Source organism: Antechinus flavipes, chromosome 3 (assembly GCF_016432865.1).
Source record: "Antechinus flavipes isolate AdamAnt ecotype Samford, QLD, Australia chromosome 3, AdamAnt_v2, whole genome shotgun sequence".
Taxonomy (NCBI): domain Eukaryota; kingdom Metazoa; phylum Chordata; class Mammalia; order Dasyuromorphia; family Dasyuridae; genus Antechinus; species Antechinus flavipes.
Genome location: NC_067400.1, coordinates 209,746,572 through 209,771,571, shown reverse-complemented (window position 1 = coordinate 209,771,571; position 25,000 = coordinate 209,746,572). Strand labels below are relative to the sequence as shown.

Here is a 25,000-nt window from a genome sequence, read left to right as displayed (position 1 = left end):
CGCCAGCCTTCTGGCATGACTGTTGTTTGCGATGGTTTTAGCAATCCTTCCTCTGCCCTCCTTTGCCTGCATCACCCTGGTGTTTTTCCCTCCCTCAGCCACTGGTGTCTCTCGCTTGCTTTTCTCCTCGACTGCCTCCCAAAGGCCCTTCCGTTGTGGCTGCCTGCCCTGTATAACTTTAAAATGGGCGCCCCCAGCATGGTTCTCTGTGATGCAGCCCCCAAGTCACCACGTAGCTTCCGCTTCCAAATCTTTGAAGCCTGTGGCAAGGATGTATTAAAAGAAAATTCTCCAATTTAAGGGAGGGGGTTGTATTGTGATCGACAGCGAACGAGGAATTATATGTCTTGTCTTGGAGGTAAGCAGTAAAGAAAAAGTTGAAAGAGTCTGCTCAGAATTTCCAACTCAAGCTTGAAAGAGGTGGAGTCCTGGGGACTACATCTCCCAGACTTTCCCATGGCTGAGGCCAAGTTGTCCTGCCTATAGTTTGGTGTTTTTTTAATGATAGGTTCCCTGGCCAATGGGGTGAAGAAAATAGCCCTGACTAAAATCCACGGAGACCAATTAGAAGGTAGCTGGGTGGATACTTCCTATTCCAAGTGGGATGCATCCACTAAAGAAAAAAAAACACGGAGATTTGGGAAGAAATTGTCATTCCGGCACAGATTTAAAAAATGAGAGAAATCTGTTGAAAATTATTTTTGGTCACTCTGATCAGACTCAGAATTTCTCATGTATGCCTCCCAATGTATAAATGATATCTCACCTGTTTTTTCTTATTTCAGATTGTTGATGTTATTGTTGGGAAAGATGAGAAGGGCAGAAAGATCCCAGAATATCTGATCCATTTTAATGGTTGGAACAGAAGGTAAGTGTAGACTACAGAACAGATGTATTAGGAGACTATGAAAAACATTAAAAAAACAAAAAACTTTTAACAATACTTTTTTTTACCAAGAAATAATTGTTTTCATTTTCTAAAGAATGATATTTGGCAGACTATATGTTTTGAAAATCTATGGGTAGTTAAGGAATCCTAATCTTTCAATATACTTTATTTCTTAATTATTTGACTACTTTTTGATTTTAAGCTATTTGAATGTGCTTCTAAAATTGAGGGGGGGGGGAAGTTCTATGACATCCTTTTTTCCATCTGCCCCTGCTGCTTTCTTATAGTATCTTTATTGTAATTTTAGAATTTTGGATATTTCAAGTTACTTTTTTCTTCTTTTGTTTCCTCAGCTGGGATAGATGGGCAGCTGAAGATCATGTTCTTCGGGACACAGATGAAAATCGTAGATTACAACGTAAATTGGCAAGAAAAGCTGTAGCTCGCATGTAAGTGTTAAATTTATGTCAGTGTAAATTTTTACATTTTGAAGTAATGTGTTGTAAACTTAACATGTGAATCAAATATAAATAATGAACATTTGCTTAATTTTTAAATGAACAAGGAACCATTTAACTTTGAATCAGTTGTTGGAGTGTTTGTAATGATTGTATTAGGATATTAAAAACTGATACTAACCATTTTACCTTATTTAATTTTAACTGTTTTTTTTTTCATTTCTTCTATTTAAGTTGGTAAATTTACATAGATGAAGTTCAATTGAATTTATCTTTTTTAGGAGAAGAAAAGGAAGGAAGAAGAGACGCTGCAGGTTGCCTGGTGTTGACTCTGTGTTAAAAAGTCTTCCTGCCGAAGAAAAAGATGAAAATGATGAAAACTGTGAGTTAGCTAATTTACTAGATAATAAGTTTACTTTTTTCTTTTTTTTAAATTAAAGCTTTTTATTTACAAAGCATATGCATAAGTAATTTTTCCAACATTGACTCTTACATAACCTTTTGTTCCAAATTTTCCCTTCCCCCATCCCCTCCTTTAGCTGGCAGGTAGTCCAATACATGTTTAATATGTTGAAATACATGTTAGATCCAATATATGAATACATATTTATGTAGTTATTTTGTTGCACAAGAAAATCGTAGTTTAGAAAGGTAAAAATAACCTGGGAAGAAAAACAAAAATGCAAGCAGTCCACACTCATTTTCCAGTGTTTTTTTTTTTTTTGCTTGGGTGTAGCTGGTTCTGTTCATCACTGCTCAATTGGATCTGAATTGGATCTTCTCATTGCCAAAGATAACCATTTCCATCAAAGTTGATCCTCATATAGTACTGTTGTTGAAGTGTATAATGATCTCCTGGTTCTGCTCATTTCACTTAGTATCAGTTCCTGTAAGTCTTTCCAAGCCTCTCTGTATTCATCCTGCTGGTCATTTCTTACAGAACAATAATATTCCATAACATTCATATACCACAATTTACTCAGCCATTCTCCAATTGATGGGCATCCATTCAATTTTCAGTTTCTAACCACTACAAATAGGGCTGCTACAAACATTTTGGCACATACAGGTCCCTTTCCTTTCTTTAATATCTCTTTGGAATATAAACCCAGAATATAAACATAAAACTGCTGGATGAAAGGGTATGCCAGGTTTGATAACTTTTTGAGCATAGTTCCAAATTGCTCTCTAGAATGGTTGGATCTGTTCACAACTCCACCAACAATGCATCAGTGTCCCAGTTTTCCCACATCCTCTCCAACAATCGTCATTGTCTTTGCCTATCATTTTAACCAATCTTGACAGGTATATAGTGGTATCTCAGAGTTGTCTTAATTTGCATGTTTCTGATCAATAGTGATTTGGAACACTCTTTCATATGAATAGAAATAGTTTCAATTTCATATCTGAAAATTGTCTGTTCATATCCTTTGACCACTTATCAATTGGAGAATGGCTTGATTTCTTATAAATTAGAGTCAGTTCATAATTTTGGAAATGAGGCCTTTATCAGAACCTTTAACTGTAAAAATGTTTTCCCAGATAAGTTTACTTTTTAAAGATTTATCTAACCACAGAGCTGTGGCATGGTGTAAGGAACATTGGACATAAGAGAAGTAAATTCAGATAACTTAAATTCTCTAGATAACAGTTTTCTCATCCATTAAGTGGGAGTAAAAACCTTTGCAAAACCCACCTATAGGACTGCTGAGATTCAAATAAGATGGTTTATGTAAAACCTTAAATAATTGTGAATTAGTAAGAGATAATGAATATGAAATCATTTTAAGTTAATTGGATAAAAATTAAAATTTTACATATCTGCTACCTAAGAATCAGTGCTTTTCTATTACAGTTTATTCAGTTCCCTGCTTCTCTACATTGCTTTTCCCTCCTTTACTTTCTTCTTTCTGAGGTTCTGATATATTTCCTTTAAGCATATTCTATGCTTGTATTTTCATGAAATTTGATTAAGTATTCAGCCATAGGATCTTTTTTTAATCTAACATTTTTAGACTAGCATTTGGCACTTTTGTGTTTTACTTGAAAAATTAAAGGAAAACAATTTTACTACTTCTTAAATATTTGAATGCATCTGTGATCTCACTGATAGGAGATTCTCTTGATACAGATCATAATTCAATTATCTAGCTTTCTAATCCTATACAGTTCTTACTTAATTGGAAACATTTTTTTTTTTTTAGATTTTTTTGTTATATTTAAGAGTTCTTAGAAAAATGTCACTTTTTATCCCACTCTCTTGCTATATGACCAGTCTTCTTTTTATGATTACACATTTCCTCCTCATTCATATTCTTTATACAGATTCTTACACATTGATATCATTGCAAATAATTGCAATCCACTTTTTTCCCACCAATAATCTTTCCATTACCTTATAGATCTCCCACAATTTCTAGGTCTTCAGTAATTGTAATATTATTAACAAGTTCACAACTATATCATTACTGGAAGAATATTAATATTGAAATGATGCCTTTTTTTTTTTTTTTTTACCAGGATACATGTTGAGATTTGAGATTTTTGACAGTGCAAATATGTTAAAATTCACAATCTTTTTTCTTTTGGGCTGAGGTCATTATGTCTGCAGCATTTATCACATCTAGGTTTATTGGAGGTGCTACTTCAGTGGATTGACCATCATATGTTACAGGATGGAAAAAGCATATTTTATCTGTTTGGGTTTTCTTATGGGGATTGTTTGGCTACTCTTTTTAGAGTAAGTGGGAATCTCATTGAGGAGACCCTATGATGTTCTCAAACTTGGTCCATTTTTAAAATCATTTTGTTTTTTGATAAATTATATACTGAAAGGTTTCTTATGAAAATTTTTGAATAAGATGATTTTCATTATTTTAAGTAGGCTAGTGGAATATCAGATGATAATGATAAAATGTGATTTATGTTTGTTTTATATAGCCATAAGTAGCTCTTCTGAAGATAGTAGTGAAGAAACAGATGAGGAAATAAGAAGTGAAGAAAGTGACATTGAAGAGAAAACAGAAATGGTAAAAATTTAAGACTTAAGACATTTTAAAAATATATTTTTTATCATAACAGAATTTTTCAAATTTGAATCATGGCTTAATTATAAGTTTTAAAAATTCTCTTAAAACTTTACTTGACTTAATAGAAAAGATTTACCTTATTTACAATATTGTACTGAGTATATTATTGGCTCTTTGCATTTATTTGTATCTCCAAAGGTACTTGTACAAGTATTAAATCTTCCTAAGTAATTTTAAAATACAAGTGGTTTTCCCCTATTATGTGGGGAAAAAAGCCACCTTTGACATTTGACTGCATGGTTGAATGAATAAAAGAAAGTGAGTTTACAATCTGCAAGGCACTGTGCTAAGCATTGAGGATGTAAATATTTTTTGAAAAGCCAGTCCTTGCCCTCTAGGAGCTCACATTTTTGTGTAGGAGAAGACTAGACCTAGAGGGGAAGAGTGGCTTAGAAAAGTTTTATTCTAAAGAGGTGGAAATTGGGGTCGAGGGGAGATAATTTGAATGGGATGTTAAGCTGAAGCATGATTTGATGTGTAGGAAGATCCTTCAATATAATCTGCTTTATTCACACTCATTTACTGATTAACTGTATTGGGTCTTGGGGTGGGAGCTCCAAAGATAATAGATAAATTTTCTCAAGGACAGTGCACATGGATTCTGGACTGCCTAGGTATAGAGATCCATTTTTCAGGTTCATTGTGGTAGATGATGGTTTAGGTAAGATAGATCAAGCCAGTGGTATCAGACAAATGATGATATGGCCTGCAGCCATTTGTTTAGATTGTAGAATTGTTTATTGTTTCTGGAGGCATTAATACTCTATTTTCTGGCCCTTTAAATTTTTTTTTTCAGGTTACTTGAGAACTTAAGTCCACAATGCTAAACAAGTAGTAGACAAATTATAGAGCTACCTGTATGATTAGGGTTTGAAATGTTTTAAGAATTTATAAATTCAGGTATCTCCCATGGAAGTTATTACCTCTTTTCAGTTTAAGTGTTACTGTGTAAAACTGTTAAAAATGGATTTGTGTTACCACAGAAAGAAGAACAGGAGTTTCATACAAAAAGGGACATGGAAGAAAGAACTATAAGTATAGAAATACCTGAAGTTTTGAAGAAGAAACTTGAAGAAGATTGCTACTATATTAATAGGCGAAAACGTGTATGTAAAGGAGAATGTAAATTGGGAAACTTATATTTTAAATTTGCTTGAATTACATTCATCTTAACAGTACCTGAGGAAAACTTTAGAGAATAAAATTTATATTTTTTAAAGTTTAATTTTAAAAATAATTATTGTAATAAAATGATATTTAAAAATATTTTAAAGTACTAACTCTTACTTTCCCCCTCTTATTATCTGTGTGGACTTAGGATATTTCAGATTTGAAAGATACCTTAGAGGTCATTTATTCCAGCTCATATCTGAAGCAAGACTCATTTCTACAGCATCCCTGACAAATAGTCCTGTATCTTTACCTTTAACTTTTATTCTTTTGAGATTATATTGTTTCATGATTCATAACCATACATCACAATGATATTTAAATTATCATTATAGCTACTTTATGGCATTTATATTATAATCATCATAGAGATGTTAATTAGTTGCTATATATGTCAGGAAAAATATTTTTTGTTTTTTGTTACCTCATTATATTTTTCTAAGAGCATTTCTCTTTGAAGGTGTACTGGACTAGAATTGGTTATTTTTCTTTAAGTAGAGAAATTGAGTTGGAATAGCTGAAGTCAGAGGTTTTTAAAAATTGTTAGCTAGAAAGTAATAGTGGTTTGCTGTCATTGAAACCATTGTTTTTATTTGAATGATTAACAGTATAAATGCTTGTTTCTTATAGCTTGTGAAACTTCCATGCCAAACTAACATAATAACCATTCTGGAGTCATATGTGAAACACTTTGCCATCAATGCAGCTTTCTCGGCCAACGAAAGATCTCGTCACCACCAAACCACTCCACATGTGAACATGAATGTGCATTACATCCCACCAGAAAAGAAGTGAGTCATACTGCATCCGAAGGACACAGTTGTTCTGTAGAGAAGGCAGAAAGGGAATTCAAATGGGCGACACTTGTGTTAAAACACAGGTTTTCAGTTCTGTTTTGTATTTGCCCCTTCTTGGATGTTTGTCTTCTTGCTTTTTTTTAAATCACAGGTATCTTGGGGGTGCTTGTTTTCTAAGAGAAGTAGCTCAGAATGTAGGCGAGAGGCACAGGCCTGACAGTGGAACCTCTTTGAGTCTCCGTTTTGTTATCCATAGAATGTATTTTTGTCTATCATACAGTAGCTGTGAAGAAAACGATTTATAAATCTTAAAAGTTGTCTGAATAGGTTTTTGTTGTTGTTGTTGTTGTTGCCTTAAATGGTATAATTATTGGCTTGTTGGATGTTTAATGATATTTGAGCTCCACTGCTGCTTTTAACGTCTGCCTGCCTAGCTACCTCTTAAGTTTCTTGGAGACTGTTCCTTGTTCATATCCTGGTTTTGTCAGTCTCATCAAAGTTCCTTATTGTTAATCCATGTATTAGAAATAAAAAGTAGAATCTCAATCCCATTTCAAGCAGTTTGTGAATTGCCCTGTGTTAAAAGGTTAGATTAACCTCAGACTAGTTTCTGATAGCATATATAAAATAGCAAAGTCAAATAGAATCTGATTCTCCAGGGACCTGCTGGAAGTATCCTTTTCCAAGTCAGGGATGAAAAATATACATATTTACAGCTGACCCATGAAGGTACCACAGAAAAGGAGTGGGTAGGGGAGTGTAGTGTTCCTCAATATAATTTCTGTGGTTCTGCTGCAAAGCATATTACTATAATGAATGTGCCCTCAGTAACCTGAGGTGACTTCATATGAAGAAATGTGAAAACCAGTAAGAGGGATAGAAGTTCTTTGATGATTCTCTAGCATGCCTGGCTTCAGTGGGCAGCCATCACTCTTTAGCCATGCAATTAGAGCCACTGCTACTCCATTTATTGAAGCCAAAAGTGGTGTCAAAAATAACCATTATCCTTCTAAGCAATGTGGGGATCCGGCACACTAATTGCCAGTTTTAGATATGATGGTTACTATATATTGTGTTAAATATGGTAATTTATCATTTGGTACTTTGTGGATTGTATAATATGCATATTTTCCCTACCAAAAATTTGATGTAAAAATTTGCCAAATTTGTCATAACATTTATATAATGCCTTTTAGATTTGTAGAGCACTTTACAAATATAATTTCATTTTACCTTTACAACGTTCTTTAGAGATAAGTTGCTATTATGATGAAGCAGACAAAGGTGAAGTGTCTTAACTAGAGTTATACAGCTAATAAGTGACTGAAGCCAGATTTCCTCTCTCAAATCTTTATCTTCCTGACTTCAGGTCCGGTGCTCTCTCCATTTTTCCACCTAACTGAATTGTTTCGCTCTTGTTTCTAAAAACAAGATTTAGAACTTTTTTAGTTTGATAATACTTAGCTTATAGTGTTTCTGGGATAAATCCATGATATGGAGTGAAAGCCCTGCAGGTTCTCCTGAGCTATTAAGAGTGGCTCTATGTTGCCTGCTGCAATCTAGAAAACTTGCCTCTATGACCCAGACCTCTCAGAGGTTCAGGCTCTCTGAGAATGTAAGTTGTAGAACAGTGACTATTGTATTGGTAGAGAGAGTTTCTTACATTAATGAAACCATAGCCCCGACCCCCTCAAAAAATTGTACATTAGCCTTTTTTAACCTCTAATAAGCTTTTTGTCAAAAGAGCATAATGACATCCATTGTACTTACCTTATGGGGTTGTTATGAAATCAAGTAAGATGAAAAGGTTAAATAACTTTGCAAATTTAAAATTGTGTATAAGTATTAGTTTCTATTTAGAAAGGCTTGGAATATCAGCCCAGAAAAGGACTGATCCAATGATTGAGTATAATTAAATTTAGAAAAGCAATCTACATCTGTAGAAGATTGGCCAGTAGATGATGAATTCTTTTAGCCACACTAACAGATGATGATTATTAATTAAAGTTTAAGAAGGGTTGTCTAATGAATGCCTATGTGTATGAAGTCACATATTCTTTAAGGAATTGAGTTAATTTATTATGTTCTTCTTGTTGAATTGGTTGACTATCTAAAGGCTGGTGATAAAATTGTCATTGTTTAGAATTTACTAGAGCTTAATAAATTTAAAATATTTTATTTTAAAATTTTAGGATCTTTTTGTGGCTTCATAAAAGTAAGGGAATTTAAAACTTAATTTTCCTGTTTTCATTTGTATGATATTTATTCATATACTTGAAATTTTTAACTGTCAGCTTTAGCATTTATTTTACAAAGTATATTTAAACTATTTCTCTCTCTTTTAACATCTCAGTGTTGAGCTTTGTAAGGAAATGGTTGATGGATTAAGGATAACCTTTGATTTCACTCTGCCATTGATTTTGCTTTATCCATATGAACAAGCTCAATATAAAAAGGTGACTTCATCAAAATTTTTTCTTCCAATCAAGGAAAGTGCAACAAATACAAACAGGTAAGTTATGTACATTAGTTTTTTTTTTTTTTTTTCCAAATGATTGAAATTTAATAATTGAAATCATGTTCTCAAAAAATTTATTCTTCAGCAAAATTGCTACTTGTGTATTTGCTCTTTTATGGACACTGTTGTGATTCTTTTAGACTGATATCAAGATGAACATTTTGCCATGCAATCTTAATTATCATTAATCTTTTTTTATATTTCTAAGTCACTTCAGTGAATTTTCAGTTAGAGAATTTAGGTTAAATCTTCCCTGAAACAATATAGATTTTATAAAGTGGTGTGCTAAAAAGTACCATGTACTTGCTGTGTTCATCACTTTCATTCCTCTGGCAATTTTTTAGTTTCCCCTAGTAAACATGCTACCTTGGAAACCTTTAGAGATTTCTGATATGTAATTCAATTGAACAGATATCATTAAAGCAACTATTACGTGTGGATGCATTCTGGTAGGACTTTAAATAAATAAAAATTAAAAAAAAAATCTTTGCCTTCCAGAAGCTTATCTTGTTTCCTATCCTCTTGATTCAGTATAAAAGCACTGAATTAGATCACAGATCCTGATTTAGTTACTTATAATCTGAGTGATTTTGTTCAATTCCTTTAATCTCTGTGGGCCTTAGTTTGTTTATTTCTCAGTATATAGAATCTTGGACCTGGAATTGGGAAGACCTGAATTCAAAATCAGCCTCAGACACTTACTAGTTGTGTGACCCTGGGAAAGTTATTTAATTTCTGTCCACCTCAGTTTCTCTTTGTCTGTAAAATAGGGACAGTCTTTATAGCATCTGTCTCTCTATTATTGTGTAATAGGATGGGACTGTCAGGAGAGAATAAAAGAAACCTGTAAAAGTAGTTGGAGATAATCAACAAAAAATTTCACCTATTTCACTATTTTGCTTAATGTTCCGTATTGGTAATGGAAATAGGAATTACCTCATGTATCTCCTTTAATATATCATAAGTTGCTTATCTCCATCTTGGAGATTTACCAAAGAATTATTATGTGTTCAAGTAGACAAAACTTATACCAAACAATGTTGTGTTTATCCCATAGGCCACCTAAGGATCTAATTTGATTTTTTAAAATGACCATTAAAAATGAGCATTCTCATCAATCTATTGTTTTTAGCTTCTTATACTTAAAAGTTTAGAGGAGAGTGACTCTAAAATTCATTAATTTTGACCATCCTAGTCCTTGTCTAATAGGAGTATTGGGAATTAATAAATTAATTTTTGCTTGAAATTTTTTTCAGCAATTTGCTCTTTGTTAAGCAAAATGTGTGCATGTAAGAAATGCACATTTTTTGATCAATTGACATATGTATATATATATATATATATATATATATATATATATATATATATATATATATACACACACACACACACACATACATATAAGGGAAGTCATACAAAGATTATATATTTCTCAGGATACTTTTTGGAGTTAATTCCTCCATTAGTGTTCCATTACTGTAACTTTTGATTTCTTGCCTGTAAAATACAGATAATACTCGTTGGACTATCTCATGGGTTTTTTTGCAAAGATCAAATGAAATAAGGTATGTAAGATATGTGTTTTGTAACTATAAAATACTAGATAAATGTAAAAAAGGCAGTTAAGTGGAACAGTGGTTAGAGCACAGGGCCTGGAGTTGGAAGACTCATCTTGATGAGTTTCAAGTCTACCTTCAGATACTGAATAGCTGTGTGACTCTGAGCAAGTCATTTAATCCTGTTTATCTTCTGTTTCCTTATCTGTGAAGTGAGCTGGTGACGGAAATGGCAAACTACTTCTGTGTTTTTGCCAAGAAAACTCCAAATGGGGTTACAGAATTGAACACAACTGAAAAACAAATTAAACTATTCTAAAAAACATTTATTATTTTCATTTTTGTCAGTGTACCTCATAGCATATGATATAAAAGAATAAATATTCCCATTGCAAAAAATCCTTTGTTATTATTATTGGTGGCTAATGTAGTTAAAGATTTTACTTTTATTCTTTAGGAATCAGGAGGAACTGTCACCAAGTCCACCCTTGTTAAATCCACCAACACCTCAGTCTACAGACAGTCAGCCTGCTACTGGAGAGCCTGCAACACCCAAACGAAGAAAAGCAGAACCAGAGATGTTACAATCTCTAAGGCGTTCTACACGTCACACATCCAGCTGTGATAGGCTGTCTGAAAGCAGTGCTTCTCCACAGCCTAAGCGAAGGCATCTTGACACATCTGCCACAATGCCAAAATTGTTTCTGCATTTGGAAAAGAGTAGGTTAAAACTTTTTTATTAAGTTATTCTCTTCATAAAATTTAACATTTAAAATCTTTTATTTTTTTGCTAATCCAGTACATGAGCTCTTCTTGTTGAGACTCTTCTACTTTTACAAAATTTATATTTTAAAACTCCATTAGATTTAAACTTCAACAAATAAAAACAGTTTAAGATTTAGTTTAAGGATTATTTACCTTTTCCTAAAGTTGATTTCATTTTGGTGTTAGAAAGCCGGTCTATTAAGCATTTGATTTCATAAGTCATAGCCATTCTAAATTATGACATAGAAAAATGAAATTAAATCATTTTTCAGTTGAGTAATTTAGGCAGAATATTGACTTGGTTTTATGGAATTCTTGAGTTAAAGCTCCATTTCTGCCACTTGCTATTTGTGTGATCTGGAGAAGTCTCAGCCTCTATTTCCCTCTTTGTAAAATGGGAGGGTAGTAATATTTATTATTGCGTTATTATGATGATCAAATGTGGAAAATGCTTTGAAACGTTAAAAATTCTTTGTAAATGTTAATTTTTGCTGTATAGTTCTGCTTTTTCCTGCCAGATTTGTGAATTCAGTGGCTGTTTTTGTATTAATCCTGAATTTAAGGCAAATGTACAGATTGAAAATGAATATTTTTGTATAAAAGTTAAATAAAGGCATTCTTGAGCCTTTTACTCCACCTCAGCCAAATTCAGTTCTTTTTATCTGGAGTTTCTAGACATAGAGGCTTAAAATAGCAAGCACTATCTAGAAGAGGACACACTGCTATCAAAAAAATGGAGAAGAGGAATGGAGAGAATCAGAGGACAAAGCTCAATAGAGGTGGAAATTACAAGTGGATTAAAAAACCTACAAAGTGATTATAATATATTGTGTTATGTATTACTGTGATTATTGAGTAACAACTGAATTATCTATTTTAGATTTATTCCTTATGGTTTTTATAGTTTATGAAGATTTAGCCATGATACTACATGATACATAATTGAGATACTTATAATGTATACTTTTTAATTGAATAGAATGTATAGTTTGCAGCTGAATTAATTTATCTTTTTTCCCTCCCATCTTTTGGAAGAAACTCCAGTACATAGTGGATCATCTTCACCTATTACTTTGACTCCTAGCAAAGAAGGGAATGCAGTGTTTGCTGGCTTTGAAGGTAGAAGAAATAATGAATTAAATGAGGTAAAGAACTAATGTTTTAGAATTCATCATCAATAATAGTTGAAGGATAAAAATATTAGTCTTAGATAAAAACAAATCTGTGTTATTGAGTGATTAACTAACTTACTCTGGCTCAGACAAACAGCATACATATGAGACAGATCTTGAGCTCTAGCTTCAAGGTCACCTTTTTGTTGTTTATTCTGTTTTGCTTTTTATAAGTCCTCCATGGAAGGCTGACCCAGCATGTTGGGTTCAGAGTGTATAGCACATGGGTGCTTTTTCATTTTTGATATGCAATTGGCCACATCCTTTTCTAGTTCCTTATACCTTCAGTAATATCAAGGAGTGTAAGGTTAATATTATTTTCCATTCTCTATTTACATTGCCACCATCTTAGTTCAGGCCTTCACTTCTTTCTCTCCTGGATTATTGCAGTGGCTTTCTAACTCTTTCAAATCCTTTCCCCACATGACTGCTGAAATTATTTTCCTAAAGTTCAAGTCTGACCAAGCTATTCAATAAACTCCAAACACTGCCTTTTTGCCTTTAAAATCAAATAGAAACTCCTCAGTTCATCATTTAAAGCCCCTGGCTCCAACTTATCTTTCATGCCTTGTTATTCTCCTTTACCCACTTACAGACTTTAGAAAGCATCACATTCTTAGAGGCTTTTCTTCTTCTTCTTCTTCTTCTTCTTTTTTTTTTAATAACTTTTTATTGATAGAACCCATGCCAGGGTAATTTTTTACAATATTATCCCTTGCATTCACTTCTGTTCCCATTTTTCCCCTCCCTCCCTCTACCCTCTCCCCCAGATGGCAAGCAGTCCTTTACATGTTGAATAGGTTACGGTATATCTTAGAGCTTTTCTTCTTTCTTTAAGCCTTTCACTCTGGGATAATAAAATGAGAAAAACTGATAGGGGAAAAAAAGAATATGGAAAATAAGTTTGGGAGTTAAAGAGAAAGAATACTGCAAAAAAAAGAAAGCCATATGAGAAACCACAGAATACAATATAAAAAGTACTGCCTTGAAGGTTAGAGGTCCCTAGGCTCTGCCTTTGCCACAGTTAGTTGTTTAAGCTTGATCAAGTTATTTAATCTCAGTGCTGTGGTTCCCTCATTTTAAAAATGAGTGCCCTGCACCAAATTTCTAAAGTCTGTTCTAGAACTGAAATGCCATTGTGCTTATTTAATTGGTGTAGATAAGATCTATATTGGTGAATTTTTTTTTCAGTTCTTTTATGAAATCCCTGATTTATTGATGTGAATGCTTTCCCAGAGAAAGATTACAACTGCTTCTTGTCTTAGTATGTTCCCTTTTACAATTATTGTCTTTCTTCCCTCCTACATTTTGCCCAGGAGCTGACTTTCTGGGAGTGAGCCTTTTTTGAGCATAGTTAAGGTCATCTTCAGATAATGCTTTTGAGCTTGATAAGGACTTTCTATAGGATATTCTCTGCTAGTGTAGCTTTTGATAACAATCCCTGGTCATTCCCTGCCATGATAATACAGCAGAATAAAAATTTAATGGAGGTACATATAAAGCACTGTGATGAGTCAGAATTTCAACCACAGATGCAGTTCTTTTGCTTTTAGAGACAATTTTATGATTGCTTTGGCCAAAACTTCATTGCATTGTGGTTAGTCCCCTGGTGATGAAACTTTCTGAACTTCTCACAGATTCAGAGATGGGAATGACCTTGTTAAAAAAGATCTTGTCTTTGTAACTTTGGGCAAATCACTTCACTTCTCCAGGCTTGAGTATCCTCAACTATAAAAGGAGGGTTTGCATTAAGATGACCTCTAACATTCCTTCAGTCTCTAAATTAATGATTCCATGCATTAATCAAACTTCCTTAGTCTATAGGCTAAAGGACTGAGAACAACAGAGGCTCCCATAGGTAATAGAACTGGTATTTGATCCTAGGTTTCCTAATTCCAAATCCAGTGTTCTACTCACTAAACCAAAATGGAATGACATATCACATCATACTTGAATCTCTGCATCTTGGAAGCACCTATCATATTTTGTACCTTGTTAGGATAGCTTTGAATAATTTAAAGTAAATTTCTTTGCCACTAAGGCTTTGGAATAAAACTTTAGAATATATGAAAATAGAACTAAAAATTGGCTTTCTTATGGGGTGGAAGAGCATCAAGAATTAATTTTAGCAAGGAGACAAATTCAGATAGAGTGAATAGAATAATTTGGCTTACAGAATTAAAGTGGTTCTCATATTTTCCTATAGTGGTAGACCCCTCAAACTAAATAAAAACTGGCAAAATGTTTCCAGTAAAAAATTCTTAAATTATTATTTTAATGTCTGTAAGCACATAATGTAAAGTTCATTTAAACTGTCTTTGTAGTATGGTTTGAAAAATATTGAAATAGATTATTTGATTAGGGAAAAATATACATTTTTTTCACCCACAATTTCTACAGAGTTTATCTGAAGGGCCTAAAATACCCATATTTAATTCTACATGATTGCTTCATTTGTTTTTCTCACTTAAAGGAGTAAAATGTTCTGATCAGCTGACTGTTAACACAGGGCTTTTCACCTTGCCAATGGGAGATTGCCATCTAGTGGCAAAAGGGATAACTGTTTACTGACTTTAAAGAAACAATTATGTTCAGGAATCCATTTTAGCAGAAAGTAGGGATTCCATGTAGGAAAAGGGTAGAGAAAACCCTTCCCTCCAACTAGTTCATACCTACCACTTCTTTGAAATAATTGAGGATGTGTAGTTCATTTGTATTATGTGACATAATTTTATCAAGGAAAACTAGGGGCCTTTAAAAAACAAAAAAACCAAAACTATTTCTTAACTAATCTTTTCTCTTAACTTCTAATTTGCTATTTTAGTTCTGTCTTTTCAGTCCAAAGGTCATTTTCTTTTGCAGAGAGAAACAAAACAGAAACAAAATAAAATAGAAGAGCTTTGTCTTCTTTTTTTTGTCATTTTCATTGTTCTTTTCACCCTTTTTTTTCCCCCCATGCTATCCTCTTCCTTCTTTGATTCCCTTCTTAGCGTAAGGAAATTATAGCTTAAACAGGAAATCAAAACAAACAAAATCCCTTTTTTTCTCACCAGATCACTGTAAGGTTTAATACCTCTGACACTATTTTTATCGTACAGCACCACATTTTTGTATTCATTTTCTCTTGCCTGCTTTTGTGTCAATTTATTAAATGTCTTCTTTGACCAGCAAATATGCTAAGTGCTGGGGCTACAAAGATGAAAATGAAGCAGGTTTCTTCTAACTTCTGACATAGCTTGGTGCTTTAGTGGATAGATCACTAGATGTGGGGTCAGGAAAACTTGAAAGCAGATCTGGCCTTAAGACAGGTGAAATTTATTTTCACATCACCTAACTGCTGTCTCAGTTTCCTCATGTGTAAAAGGAAGATAATTATAATACCCATCTGCCATATTTTGGGGAGTATAAAATGAGATATTTGTAAAATGCTTTTCAAATCATAAAGCATTATGTATTTGTTAGTTGTTCAAATGTTTTACTTATTGGAATTACCCTACAGCCCCCTTTCCCCCCTTTTTGTCCCTGAATTTCATTCTTGATCGTCAAAATATTTATATCCAGGTCCAAGTTGTTTTTGGCAGCATATTATAATCTGTCTTTGTTGACCTATAATTTTCCATTATCATTCTTGAGTCATTTATAATTTTAATTTCTCAAAGATATGTTGAAAGAATATTGATATTAAAAAGAAAGATTTTTGTCTATTTTTTGGGGGGAATATTGCGCATGAAACTAGGACAAGTAATATTTCATGTGGGTATAGTACTTTAGTTGAAAAGTGGTTTCACGTGTTACATCATTTAATTTCCTTAATTCTTAAAGGTTTGTATTGATAGTAGATCTTTTTTTACATATTGTAAAATATATATTGGGAAATAGCCTCAGAGGATTAAGTGACTTGCTGAAAGTCAGATTACTAGTAATTTTAAAAATCAGAACTTGACTATATGAGTTTTGACTCCCAAATTCAGGATTCTCCTAAGTTGATAAAAGTATATTATAAAACATATTAGCTTCTATTCTACTGGGAACAGGGATATTGTATATTTACAAGTAAGCAATATAAAGGATACACAAAGTATTAGGCAATTTAAAGAAAAAAAGAACATTTATGACTAAAGAAGGGACAATGATCAAGAAAGGCCAAGTGTAGGAAGTAAAACTCAATAATTTTATCTTTAAAAATATTAAGAATTTCAGGAGGAGTGGAGGTAAGAAAAGAACACATTCTAGATACCAGGGATCAATTTTGTAAAGAGACAGAAGATGTGTCAATGTGGGCAATTTTACAATAATAAACCAGATTAGCTAATTGAATAAATTAAGGGGAGTAATATGAAATAAAAGCATAAAAGTAGATGAGAGGTAGGTTGGACATAGCCTAAATGTCACTGACAGAAATATTGTTTTTATAAACTAACCACGAAACTATTAAATTATTACTTTCAGGTACTCTCTTGGAAACTTATGCCAGAAAATTATCCCCAAAGTGATCAGCCTCCTCCTCCTTCATATATTTATGGGTCACAGCATTTGTTGCGAATGTTTGGTAAGAAGTTCTTGTTTTTTATCTTGTAAAGTTTGCCCTAGTTTGGAGAGTTTTAGGTTTATTTTGAAATTTCTATTAGGTATTATGTAAATCTTTAGTGAAAGCTGTTTTTTAAATATTCAACACCATTTTTTAAGAAACTATTGCTAGCCAAGATTTCATTTTTAAAAAAACGCCAGTTTCATTAGAAATAGGAGTAAAAGAAAACCAAACTTCAAAATGAGAAAATTAAAAGTGGGGTAAGAATAGGTATTTATCAAACTTCTTTGGCTTCGTTTATTGATTGTGGATTGTTTTTTTATTCACAGTAAAACTTCCAGAGATCCTTGGGAAGATGTGCTTTTCTGATAAGAACCTTAAGGCTCTGGTTAAGCACTTTGAGCTTTTCCTGAGGTAACTTGCTCTTTTTTGTATAAAATGTATGCTGTTGTTTTAGAATATCATGAACATATTACTTTTAATAATTTTTTAAAGCAAATATGTATTGGGAATTAGAAGTGTCTCATTTTTAAAAATTTATATACTCAATTACTATTATGCCTGGTGTTTAACAGTAAGTACTTAATATATTTTAGTTGATTGATACATCTCTTCAGGTAAAATATTTAATCAGCACAATCATCTTAGTCTTTCAATTGTAACTAGTTATCTTGTGGTTGACTTGTGTTTCTTTACATAATTCATCCCATTTCTAATGGTATATTTAGTATACTTGGAAATCTTCTATAATAAAGGACTTTGTCAACATTATATGGCTTTTAGACTGGGACTTGAGGGATAAATTTTACTTTTTGCATAGGGATAGACCCTAGGTAGACTGTACAGGAATTTGATATAAGTAACTATGAAAATACAACATTGAAAATATAATCCCAATTTTGAAATGAAAATTATTTTTCTCTTCATTGTCCTTCACATTTCTCATGTTTGTCATCCTTCAAGAAATCCAGGTTCAAAAACTTGGAATCATCCTTGATTTTTGCCTCTTCCTTAATCCATTTAGGTGTCACGTCTTTATTTTTTCTTTACAACATTTTTCTTTCTTTACACTTCCTTTCTCTACATTTCCATAATCCTCTACTCTAGTTTAGGACCTTTTTATTTGGACTTTTTCCTAATTGTGTTTTTTGTTTGTTTTTGCCTCAGTTCTCTTCCCTTTTCAACATATCTTCCATCTTTCTGTCACAGTGATATTACTAATATCAATAACACAAACTAAGATAACACAAATCTGACCACGTCACTTTCTTGAACAATAATATTTAGTTGCTAGTTTTGCTTCAGGGACAGAATACAAAATCCTCAAGCTCTAGTGTATAGATCCTTCAATCTGACTCTCATTTACATGTCCAATTTTATTTCATATTATTCACTTTCATGTACTCTCCATTTGAGTCAACCTGGCAAGCTACTTGTTGCTCATACTTGACATCCTATCTCCCCTAACATTTTCTTTTTGTTCAATTAGTCTCTCACTTGTTTCTTTCTTCCACCTCTTGGGACCTTTAGCTTCTTTCAAGACATACCTTAGGTTCCATTTCCTAAGAGGCCTTTTCTGATCCTTCTCACTTGTTTAATACATTCTCCCTCTTAAAATTATTTTGTATTATTTTGTTTATACTTTGTTGTATATTCCTAATAAATATAAGTTTCATCAAGTCAGGGTCTATTTTATTCCCTTCCCCTCATCTAGTTTACTCCACAAAATGGTTTAATATTTGTTGAATTAAGTATAAATGAAACTTATGTGCAAAGAAAAATTCCAGGCCAACTACTATGAGAAAATTGAGAGGATAAAAGGATCACTTTCATCTTGGGTTGGGGAGAGTTAGAGGAGACTGTAGTACTTAAGCTGGATTTTGAGGGATTGAAGGAATTGACAGATAGAGATAATAAGGCAAGCATAGGGAAAAGCCCGAGCAAAGACATGAAGATAAAGAGTGAATGAGAAAAGGGGAACAGAGAATGGTTCTGTTAATGGAAGAAATAATGGAAGAAAATGGAGTGATATGAAATATAGTTGGCAAGGTAGATTGGAACAAGATTGTGGAGGACTTTCCAGGTTTAGAAATTTGTTCCTCAATTTGTTGTAATCATAATATAATAATAACTAAGATTTATTTATATAGCACTTTGAGGATTACAAAGTGCTTTTTTGATATCTGATTTTATCTTCACTTCAATCCTAGGACAATCTTTCCCACTTTACAGATGAGCAAACTGAAGCAGAGCTTAAGTGATTCACTCAAAGTTATATAGCTAGAAAATATCTAAAGCTAAATTGACATTTATGTCTTCCTAAGTCCAGGGACAGCACTCTAACCCCCTGTGCTGCCCAGGGAAAATTTGTGTGTAGAAGAGTGTCACACAAGACCTATCCTGAAAAAACACAAACATATTAAAACCAAGAGAATGAAGAAATAGTAACTGAGGTTCAACCCTCTCCCCCTGAACTTCCAAGAGTGCTTTTGTTTATATTCTGAATTTTTATTTTGTATACTTGACTACCTTAGAAAAGTTTAAATGAAACAAATTCACATGACAGCTCTCACAATGAAATAATAATAACAGCAAGCACTTTACAAATGATAACTTACTTGATCTTCACTAAGACCTGGCCAAATAGATACTCCTATTATCACTATTTTACAGACAAGGAAATTAAGATTGAGAGGGTTTAAGTGATTTGCCCATGATCACATGATGAATTATTAATTGAGGCAATTTTCAAATTCATGTCTGCCTGATTCCCATTCTATTATCCTAGACTTTATGCCATCTTACTGCCCTTTAGGATAAGAGTATTGAAATAAAAATTACCCCCTTACACCAAAAAAGTAGATTGTAGAACAGGTTAGAACTTAAATGTTTTGTTCAACTATATTTAGCCTATTTATTCTCTAGGAATGAATAATATCATTATGTTGAGTGGTGTGGTATAGGCTTTTTTTTTTTTTTTTTAAGGAATCTGGGGGAGTGGATTTGATTTCTAATATTGATAAAATTTTGGGTCGTTTGTTTTTCTCATGAGTTCTTAAGTTGTGTAAGATTGAATATAAATTGGAATTATAAGACTAATATTATGTATATATGATATAGAACTAGTTTATATAGTGTCACATTTATCATATTACATAATATTAAGATTGAATATAAAATATCATTTATGATGTTGAAGTAAAAATACAAAAACTAAAAATTTCTTAACACTTTCCTCCTTTTTATTTTAGATTTTTAGCTGAATATCATGATGATTTCTTCCCTGAATCTGCTTATGTAGCTGCGTGTGAGGCCTACTACAGCACCAAGAATCCCCGGGCAATTTACTGAAAGTTAAATTTTTTGATGAGAATATAAAAAACATTCTCTCTATAGAGATGTTTATACTGTCACTTTGCCATATTGATAACAGATGAAAAATCAATGGAAACAGCATGGTTTCTCTTTTTAGATAGATCAAAAAGAGACTGAGACAGCTGGATTCTTTGGCAGAAATGGATCTCTTTTTTTGTCTGAGTTGCCCAATTACTGCAGTATGAATTTCTCTAATATTTCTTATAAATATCGCTTTTAGATGACTTAAGGAACTACAACAACATCTAATGCTTAGAATTGCATATTTTCTCTTTTAAAATGGGATAAGAGCAGCTGTATTAGTTGTAGAACATTTCATGAAAATGTAAATAATTTAATCTGATTCAGCAAAAAAAAAAAAATGTGAAGTTGAGGTTTATTTTTTTTGCCATGGAACTAAGTTTATTCTTATGAGGAAAAATGAATGTCCTGTGGATTTTATTTCATAATTGCTCTTAGAGGGAAAACAAATGGATGGAAAAACACATAAATCAAAGCTTTTGGTTTATATTTCTGGAAAAACATTTTCAGTTACTTGAATAAAATATTGCCTTTGTTTTCAGACCAATAAAAGACTTTTGTTGCAATTTTGCTTCTTGAGGGGAGGGGGTGGTATTAAAGAAGAATCCTCTTATAACTTCTTGCTGCTTTTTTGTGCCATTCTTGTTGAAAGTACTATATTCCTTGTGTTGACTTTACTGGAAATTTACGTGGCTTATTGCTTCTCTTGGATCCTGTTCTTCTGACTATATATCTGCTCGAGAAGCTACTGGACACACTCTACCAACTCATTCCTCTAGCAGCTACATTGGCTCTAACCCTAGATACTTTCACTTTTTGTTAAATTGATATAATAAATCTGTTTAAATTGATAGATTTCTATATTATGTAAGTATTAAATACGTATCTTTTAGACAAAATTCATTTTATTCTAAGAACTAGAGAATTTTACTTTATTCTTTAAAGGATTCCAGGTCTTTATAAAATGGTTGGTGAACGTGTGGTAATATAGAATCATTTTAGATGCCTTTTTTCTTAGGGGGATAGTATTTGCTAATTAAAAAGTATGTTGGTTGTCTAATTTCAGAATTGTTTAACTCTGGAGACCCTTTCCATTTTAAAATCTTTATGTCAAGGTTTTCCCAACTTGCTTTAGGGAAGAGTTGTTTAAATTTTTGAGCCAATGATATACTTGAAATTATTCAAGAAATTTAATAAGTAAACAAAATTGTGAATGAAAAAACAGTTTTTGACTTATAAGGTATAATTGTTAAATATTTCCAAATAAAATTAATTCAGTCTGATTGTGACTTTTTGTTCTCCAATGACCAGTTTGATATTAACTGACATTTACTCTTTCTGACAATAAAATTAATCATTTACTCCCAGTTAATTCATAAATGTTCTTAAAAGTAGATCTTAGAAAGCAGAATGATGTTTGAGACTAATGATACATTAAGTAAAATGCTATTCCATCTCATAAAGTAAATAATGTTGCTTTCACAGATAAAATTTGTCAGTACATGCATTTGCAGGCTGTCTGAAACTCCATGTTACAGATGACATGAGAGCTCTTTAGGTGAAATGATTTGTCCAAGGTTAGACAGCTGGCAAGAATCAATTCAAATCTAGGTCTTCTGTCCAAATGTACACATTCTTTCCGATGTACCAGATTGCTTCATTTATATATTGAACTAATGGAGCCTAATTTTGTTCATTTGTTAAATTTCATCCTGTTCTTGTTGAAATGATTTTCTGCTTAATTGTTTTCATTAATAGACTACTAACAATTGAGTACCTTCCATCTGGTATTGTGAGAAAATATAAAAGAATAAAAACACGTAATTCCTAACTGCAAACTAACATTTGCAGATGATTTGAGGAAATTGCATATAAAATTGGAGAGTTTAGAGTGTGATCACTGTACATACATGGTATAGTGAAAAAATCCTGGATTTTTAAGTTGAGCATTTGTCTAAATCATGCCTCTGTCAGTTATTATAGTTTGTGAAATATTACATTGAATATGTCATTTGATATCTTTGACCTTCAGTTTCCTAATTTATAAAATTAAAAGATTAGACTAGATGTTTATGGTCTCAGTTCTAAACCTTATGCGAACTAGAAATACTTGAATATTCTGAGCAAATGTAACTACCTTGGGGCATCACTAGATGGCAATCTTGGACTATTGGATTAATTTAATTTTAATACTTGTAATACCGTTGCTCAATTGCTATTGCCAGAAAGTTCCAAGGCATACAGAAATGGATTGTCTAATCAAGTTTTTTATTTAAAAAAAAATCCAACAATAACCAGTTTTTAAGTTGGTTCCATTTATGAACGACTTCAAAATTAAGCAATCTGTTTAAACAACAGAAGTATTTCTGTATTCTTTCTAGACTAACCCTGATGTTACTTCTGTGATAATGACTAAACAAATACATTATTTTATTATGTAGTATATGGAGCCCTGAACTGTATGTCAAAAGACCTGAATTTGCTACTATCTGGGTGACTTTGTTTCTTAACTTCCCGGGGTTTTGAAGATTGTTTGAATTAATGAATTCAACTCCCATCTAAAATACCCACCTACTTAGCTTTCTACATCTTTTGCTTCTTGCCTGCTAAACATCCCAGCCTTGACCTGGAGCTATATTCAGGTTTTACTGCTTATACCTAGTTGAAATAAATTCTCAATTCAAGAAAGAGAGCAGCAGGCAACTGTCTTCTTATCTTCCTTTCAGCATCCACACTCAACAAACTGAAACATGTCCATTTTTTGTCTTTTAATATTTTGAATGAGGGTCTGAAATAATTGTTAACATGGTCCTAATTGAACATCCACAGGAATGGAATGGAAAGTTCTATGGTAATTCAGATGCCAAGTTATTTCTAGTTCTTTGCTTCATTATCTCTTTCAAAACTTCGTTTTGCTTTTGTTTTTTCTATATAGTATATCTTTTCCAGTGAATTCAGCTCCCTTAGAAAGTAGATGACAATTGCTAATTTAAATAATCATAAATGAAAAAAAATCATTGTTTAAAGGAATTTGGAGAGGTTAGAAGGAAGCTTGGTGAATTCCTATCTTTATTCTGTCATCTTGTCTCTGCCTGAAAAAACAACAACCCAGTATTAACCATACAACAACATCCAATCTGCTTAACAGATATTTTAGTGGAAGTGTCACTAAGCAGGTGGTATGGCAGAGTAATAAAGCTTTGTACTGGAACTCAGGAAATGGGTATATTGTCTTGGCTATGACACTGTTGTACCATGAGCTTTTATTCCTTTTCTGTAAAACTAGAAAATAGTTCATGAACTTGAAATTATCTGCAAAGGCATGATAGAGATAGAAATCTAATCCTAATCCCAAATTAGGAAGAAATTGAAAAGATTGAATGAAAAATATGGAATGGAAAAAAAGAAACAATTTCCCTTGTCCCCCATTGCTCCCTCCCCCTAAAAAAAATTCACCAGAAAATTCAGGACAAATAACAAAAATGATCAAAAAATGAGGAATTTAGACAAATTGAATAAACACTATGGAGTTATAGAAATCAACTAAAAATTGTGAAATTTACTATTACAGATATCACAAAATTCTGAAATAAATGAACACCTTCAAGAATCTAGAATGATTTGCAGAAACATATAATGAAATATTGTTCAATAGTCCAGTGGTTCCATGATCATATATGGATGTTTCCTTTAATGATCATTACCCAGCTCATCACCAAACCTCCAGATTATCTGAATGTTTTAAAAAGGAAAACTATCATTTGAATCTTAGATCTCCTTAACCCACTTGCTTAAAACTTGAAGTTACAAAGTGAGCTAGTTTTTAGCTTGTAAGCTTTTGACAAAACACTTGCATTTTTGATTTGCTAGTAATTTTGTAATGCTACAAATTTTGAAGCAAAAAAATACTCTTCAGAAAATGAAGTTTCCAGTAAAAGCTAGTCACTGATAACTTGTGGTTAAGTATATTACTATCTAGAAATTTAAGAACATACAAGATTGTAGAGTCAAAATCTCTTGATATACTAGATGCAAGAAAACACTTATAAAATCAGATTTGACTTTTTTGTTGTTGTTGAGGCAATTGAAGTTAAACGATTTGTCCAAGGTCACACAGCTAAGAAGTGTTAAGTGTCTGAAGTGAAATTTGAACTCAGGTCCTACTGACTTCAGGGCTGGTGCTATATCTACTGAACCACCTAGTTGCCGCTACATTGACTTTTTTAAATAGACCCATTGTTTCATTAGTAATGGAATCTAGAATGAACAAGATCTCTTTAACATTAACTCAATGGAGAATTTCATAATGGAATTCTAAGGTACTGATAAACTTGTAGTGGTCAGTTGCAGTTTATTAACTAAACTAAAAGTATTGGGCATATTGATTCATATTAATTTGATTAATTCATAATAAAATATTTGACAACCTTTTTATTAACTTTTACTAGCATTTGACATGTGAATACACTGCTCTGTCAATGGATCAATGAGATATGTAGATAATACTATGTATGAAATTAAATTGCACTTATACACATAGAAGTTTAAAATTGCAAAGGATCTTAAAATTTATCTAGCCCAATCTTTTTTATAAATGAAGAAACTGAGGCCCAGTGAGGGGGGAATGTTTTCTCCCTGAACCTTGTTTAGATTAACATCTAG

At 32.4% G+C, this 25,000-nt stretch overlaps 1 protein-coding gene across 1 annotated transcript; it reads left to right on the top strand.

The window, feature by feature from the left end:
* MSL3 (MSL complex subunit 3) lies at positions 1-20,890 on the top strand. Its single transcript, XM_051984532.1, is given in 14 exon segments — positions 1-285; positions 287-358; positions 786-868; positions 1,243-1,338; positions 1,629-1,729; positions 4,288-4,376; positions 5,420-5,542; positions 6,237-6,397; positions 8,757-8,915; positions 10,935-11,197; positions 12,278-12,387; positions 16,864-16,963; positions 17,272-17,356; positions 20,194-20,890. Coding segments are annotated over 14 exon segments (1,812 nt in total). The 5' UTR covers positions 1-15; the 3' UTR covers positions 20,294-20,890.
* The last annotated feature ends 4,110 nt before the right edge of the window (positions 20,891-25,000 follow it).